The 6,000-nt window shown below is 38.1% G+C and overlaps 1 protein-coding gene across 1 annotated transcript in view; it reads right to left on the reverse strand.

The window, feature by feature from the left end:
- Nucleotides 1-6,000, reverse strand: part of LOC139959553 (alpha-N-acetyl-neuraminyl-2,3-beta-galactosyl-1,3-N-acetyl-galactosaminide alpha-2,6-sialyltransferase-like) — a 28,135-nt gene extending 22,135 nt beyond the window's left edge. Inside the window, exons 1-2 of the mRNA XM_071957266.1 lie at nt 5,870-6,000; nt 1,954-2,345 (exon numbers count right to left, since the gene is read on the reverse strand). Of these exons, the coding sequence (XP_071813367.1) occupies nt 1,954-2,341 (388 nt within the window). The 5' untranslated portion in view covers nt 2,342-2,345; nt 5,870-6,000. The remainder of the gene's footprint in view (nt 1-1,953; nt 2,346-5,869) is intronic.

Genomic DNA, 6,000 nt, shown 5'->3' on the forward strand with positions numbered 1-6,000 from the left:
TATCCTTTGAATAATTACTTCATGCAAGTTCTGTGCATTCCAGGGCTGCCAGTAAAAGTCAGATGTTACATAAACACATGGAACAAATTACAGGCCCACGCATTGTAAGAGAGAAGCCAGGCACCTGAGAGAGAGACATTACGACCCCATACTGTTGTACATTAAATGTCTGATGATTGAATTAGGAGAGAGTACTCATATATGCATCCACACTACAAAAGGCATCTATGTATATAACAGCATATGTCCCAGCGCCACCAACTCAGTTCTGTGGATACTGAACATGCTGGTTTATTCATATGATGATTATTCATAGTGCTGGCTACTGGCCAAGTCTAGCTTTTATTTCCAAGTGCTGGCAGGTTTCAAGGTTTCTATCAGCCAAATTTCTGAAACTTCTACACAACAGAGCTACAGTAGACTTAACATTAGTTTCCCACAGCACCAATAAATATTGGTCACTTGTTTCCCCCTGCCCCCCCCCCCCTATGTCTAGCTTTTATTTCCAAGTGCTGGCAGTTTTCAAGGTTTCGATCAGCCACTTGGAAATGTAAATTTCTGAAACTTCTACACAACAGAGCTAGGCTTAACATTAGTTTCCCACAGCACCAATAAATATTGGTCACTTGTTTCCCCCTGCCCCCCCCCATTTTTTTAAAGAGTGGGGTGTCTCTCAACCTACCTAGCTCTAAATCCTGTCATTTTCACAATACTACTGTACCACAGTTATTACCAGAATGTCCCAGTGCTAACTTAATATATACATGTACATAATTTTGTACTGTACCTGGCAACCGGTAAAAACCATATCATACATCCTTGACAAATATAGTGTACATGTGCAGGCATAGCTCAATTTCTAACTGTGACTGTAGCTTGCTTTCAATTAAATTAGACTCACTGGTACGCCAGTGCCTCTTTCACTGCCAGTATGTTTATCCGAGCAGCATTCCACATGTACACGCGTATTGTTCATGGAGTAAATTAAATTTCAAGTAGATAGAGGATGTACAGTATGGACAGCATCTTGCAACGTAGGTTACCATAGTCCTGAAAATAACTGCCAGCAGAATTATATTTGGTGCTTTGTTCTACAGATGGTAGTCACAAGGCGGAGTGTATAGCCTAGTGGTTAACGCCGGCGTCTCCCAGTCATGAGACCCCCGGTTCGATTCCCCTGCCGACAGCAAGGTGTGTCGTCTGGCAAGGGTGTTGTTCAATAACAACTTCCCGACATGGACGTTAAATGGATGTGTGCCGAGAGATTGGCTTCGGTCAGCTTGCGAGTCTATAAGCCTCCATGGCTTCTTTCGCGAGTTCCTGCTTGCGGGAAGATCACATATACATACATACATACATACATACATACATACATACAGTTGATGTCTAGACCTACAGTAATGCCAGGATCATGCTGCTTATGTGCAGTGCCAGGATGACATCAAGCATACTTATTAACTCTCAGAGCAGTATTTTGAGGTTTTTAATGCTGTCTGATACAAAAATCCCATTATCAATGCAAGACACCTGGCTTGGTTCATCAAGTGTAATAAATGAAAATGAAATGTCAAATAGTGAAGCAAAATGAGGATAATTTTCAAAAAATTTTCCCGATGCTGCAAACAAAGTATGCAAAGTGATCAGGCGACGAAATGTTCTGGTTCATATCAAATGTCTTTTAATTAATTGCTCCCTCATTTATACTGATATCCGGCCAAAAGGGCAGTGTCCTACTAGCATAATCAATTTTGATCTCATTTCTAGCGATAGTCCGTAGGTTTGGAAAAATTGCTGACAAGACTCACAGAGGCCAACAAAACTCAACAAATTGCCAACAAAACTCACAAAGTTTCAACTTCATTAAATTACCTAGCCCCTAAAAGAAAGAAAATAGAATAACAAACTATTTTCATATAGCAAACTGATTACTTTATCTGAAAAGACACGACATACCTGAACTATGCACAACTGCACACGATTTAAAAGACAAGTTAAATCCTTCACCATTTCCTCGTAAGCTCTTGTACTTCTCAGTTGGTTTGCCAGATGGCAGGTAATCTTTCAAAATTGCCCCTCTGGATTTCAGGTGAATCACTCCTTTCTCGACTTTTTGGCGTCTGCGTCTGTAACCTTCCCGCATGCCGGGCAGCCCGATCTGGGTCTCCTCTAAGATGTGCGAATACTTGTTGATGTGACGCTTGACGGTGTGGTATCTCGGTGTTAAGTGTATCCGCACGTTGCCCTCTTCTCTCGGGGATGCTACGAGTAAAATCCCAGCGCAAACTGCCAATCCAACCACAAATACTATAACTGCACTAAGAGGGTGCCTCCAATCTTCCATCGTACTACAGTAAGAGGAAAAGGAAAAGGATTTTTTTTTTTAAAACTGATGATATGCACCTACACTCTTTAAAGTGTAACCTTGCATTTGAAGTACTGTAATTAATGAACCGGTTCACAGACTGCAAAGTATAGGATTATTATAACTGGTCTGGAAATTTGAAATAGCAATAAAATTCACTTCAACAAAATTTCTCCACATGCAGTCACTATGTTACTTAAGAGAAAATGAAAGTAAAACCTCAATACATGCTGAAATCATCTGTAAATTTTTTCCATAAATCTAAAATCATGAGGGTAAACTCCTTCTACAGTACCAGTTACTCGCATATAAATATTCAAATAGTATTCAAATAATTATTATTATTTAAACATTTCTAAAGCGCACATATATATGTAAAAACATAAGCTATGGCGCTGTGCAAACTTAAAAGAGTAAAGGTATAAAACTTAACGAAAATTAAGAAACCAAGTTAATCATAAGAAAGAGGGAAAAATCTTAAAAAAAGATAACCCTAAAAGACTATACAAATCCAATAACGATGGAGAAAATGAAGGCAGTATATACGATGCCACAAGATCAGAAAATAGGATAAAACAATAGTAAATACATTACATATGCAGCAAAAGAATAGTTTGCATGCTAACATTAGCTGAAGATCATACTGCATGTACCTAAGCTGACCTTTGACCTCCACCTAAAACATCAAAGAGGTTCTACATATCTTGGGAAGTCAAATCAGCAAATGTTTCACATCTTCATTGAGAAGTGACCTTTAGAAATTTCATAGGGTTTGACTTCTGCAAACCTTAAATGAGCTTTCACCTATTGTATACCAAATTGTGGAGCAATTTGACTCATTTGGATTTAATCTACCATGCATTTAATTTATTTTGAAGGTAAAGCTCTCAAGATAAAGTTCTTTTGATATGTTGACATTTGGACCTTTGCTGACCCCAAATGACCTTTCACTTCCACCCAAAATAATAGGGTTCTTGTACTCACTATAAGAAAGACACATGTCCGCCAAATATAAGCTATGTGAAGTAACCTATCTTAGGATATCATGTTTACAAAGTTTGTGTTTATTAGGGTTACTGAGTGTGACCTTTGATGACGCCAAATGACCTTTGACCTCTACTAACAACAACAAGGCTTTTGTACTCATTGTAGGGGAGCTACAGGCAAAATATATGACAGCCAATAACTTTCCTATCTGGAAATATAGTGTTAACAAGAATTTCAAGTTTTGATCCCTGGTGACCTTAAATGAATTCTGACCTACACCAACTTGTGCAAAAACTTAACACTACTGTACATAAGTCTGTCTTATTTGTTGATTTAAACGATTTGATTTAATGTGTCTTTATTGACACTTCCTTAAGTATTCCCAGTTGACTTACCTTTTGAAACCTGTTGATTGTGTCACTAAACTTTTAAATGCCTTTTTCTTTATTGCATTTAATTGCTTTTCTTTTCATTGCAATTTATGTATCATAACTTTTTATAATCTCCTATTTATAAATTGTATTTTATGCTGTTTTTACTGGAATAAAGAAAACTGAGCTGAAACCTGCCAAGCATATATGACCCTTGACCTCCACCAAAACAATAGGGTGCTTGTAACTAACTTTGGGGGAAGTGACATGCCAAATAAAATATGAGAGCTTCAGAGGTATATAATACCTATCTTGAGATATCATGTTTACAAGCTAGGGCATCACATGTATGCACACACCAATTGCCTATGTTACTTGCCTGCCTGTGGCAAGTATCCAATATAAATCACCCTTTGCTCAGAGTATAGTTCTGACTGAGAGAGCAATGTTCAGTAGAAAGGAACATGTATAGGCCTAGCCTGGTACAACTAATCAAACTTAGTCCAAGCCCTGTTGCTGTTGGCTACAGTACTGTTTTCGTTTAAACTCCTGTATCAAATCGAAGAAAGAAAAGTCAACGGATTCTATTATTTTCTATGAATTGTCTACAGTTGTGTTCTTATACGATGCATGGACATGAACAGAATCAGACTCCTTTTGTGGTTAAAAAGATCGTTGATAATCGCATAATGTCGCAGCAAACTGGAGCCTAGTGTAGACTTGGGAGAGCTGTTGTTAGCGAGAATATTCTAAGAGACTGAGGACAGTATGCATTTAGTTGTTCTTATTCTACACCTGAAAGGAATACATGGATTTTTATCCCATTAAACAATTAAAACACTTTGAATTGTTGCGTAGAACATCGCATGTTGTGTATAGTCAGTATTGCGAAGTTCGGAACACTGCGAAGTTCGGACACCCTTAGAAATACACGATTTCACCATGACAACCTACAGGAAGAGCCAAATTCACCAAAAAGTTTGAAGCTACAGTTATTTTCTCTCCAAAATGACCCGTGTGCAAGAAAGTACTTACATATTTGTCAATAAAATGACGGAGATCTATGAAGTCTGTTATAATTACTGAAAGAGCAACTGCGCTACCAATTTTATCACCAGCGCCACACTGTGGGTTGGGTGTCCGAACTTTGCAATACTCTAGCAAAGAAATACCAGTTCCACAATCACGAAGAATCTTCTTGGAATACAAAGTGAAAACAGTTTGCAGGAAAGAAAGTTTGACCGTGTATCGTAACATAACACAATTCTCCCACCATATCAAGTATATTTTCAGGTGATTTAGACCAGAAGATATAGTTTTGGGGTGTTTTAAGGCTTAGGTGTCCGAACTTCGAAGTGTCCATGCTACTACTGTACTACAATGTTCTAGTTCTACTATTCATTGAATTGAGTTGATGATTTTATACGTTGTTTATACAATGTTAAACATTTTTCTCAAAGTTGATGCATTCTATACAAATTTATTTGATTGTCTATATCCCAGGATTTTGTACAATTTAGTTAAATTGTACATAGGCCTAGGCCTATCCAAGTATCTTGTACTGTAGAATAGTTTGGTTTGCTAAGTAAGCTATTGCAGAATGTTGTACTCCATGACAATTTGTAATGCAGAGGTGCCCAAACTTTTATGCTTACCACCCAGGATCTTTTGACTCATGAGGCCCTAGTCTGTACCATGAGGTATGAGTCGACCCACAACTTACTGCCATTTGGCCTACTCAGAAAAAATATGAATTTGAATAAGCCAAAAAGGAATACTGTACACCATATTCATACAGGAAAGCTATCTTGGATTATGGCCTAGTACTGGTCCATGTTAAAAGAAAAAACTGCATAGGCCTAATCGATCTCCGCCGACAAGCGTCATAAACTGTTGAAAAATTTCCGAAGTCTGGAGTACCCACACAAATTGAAGTTAGTGCTAAAGTTACACATCGGTCTCTCCATAATGTAGCCTGTACTGTAGCTTGAACCTACTTGGTAACGTTACGAAATTAGGCCTAGCCGAGGCAGTTGAATTTAAGTAGGCCTAGGCCGGGCTACTTGTTTTTACTAGTTTTAGGCATGCTGTAGTATTTACTGAAAGCTAATCATAACACGTAAGGAAATGCTGAAAAGGTTTACTTTACCTCTAGAGATCCTTTTGTCTCAGTTCGATGGACTTTTTCGTTTCACGTTGATATTTTGCTGCATTCACATGTAGGCCAATGCAGCTTTCCTGGTACTCTGTTGCAGTTGCCATGTGCATAAACGTGTTCAC

The sequence above is a fragment of the Apostichopus japonicus genome, chromosome 19, assembly GCF_037975245.1.
Source record: "Apostichopus japonicus isolate 1M-3 chromosome 19, ASM3797524v1, whole genome shotgun sequence".
Lineage (NCBI taxonomy): Eukaryota > Metazoa > Echinodermata > Holothuroidea > Aspidochirotida > Stichopodidae > Apostichopus > Apostichopus japonicus.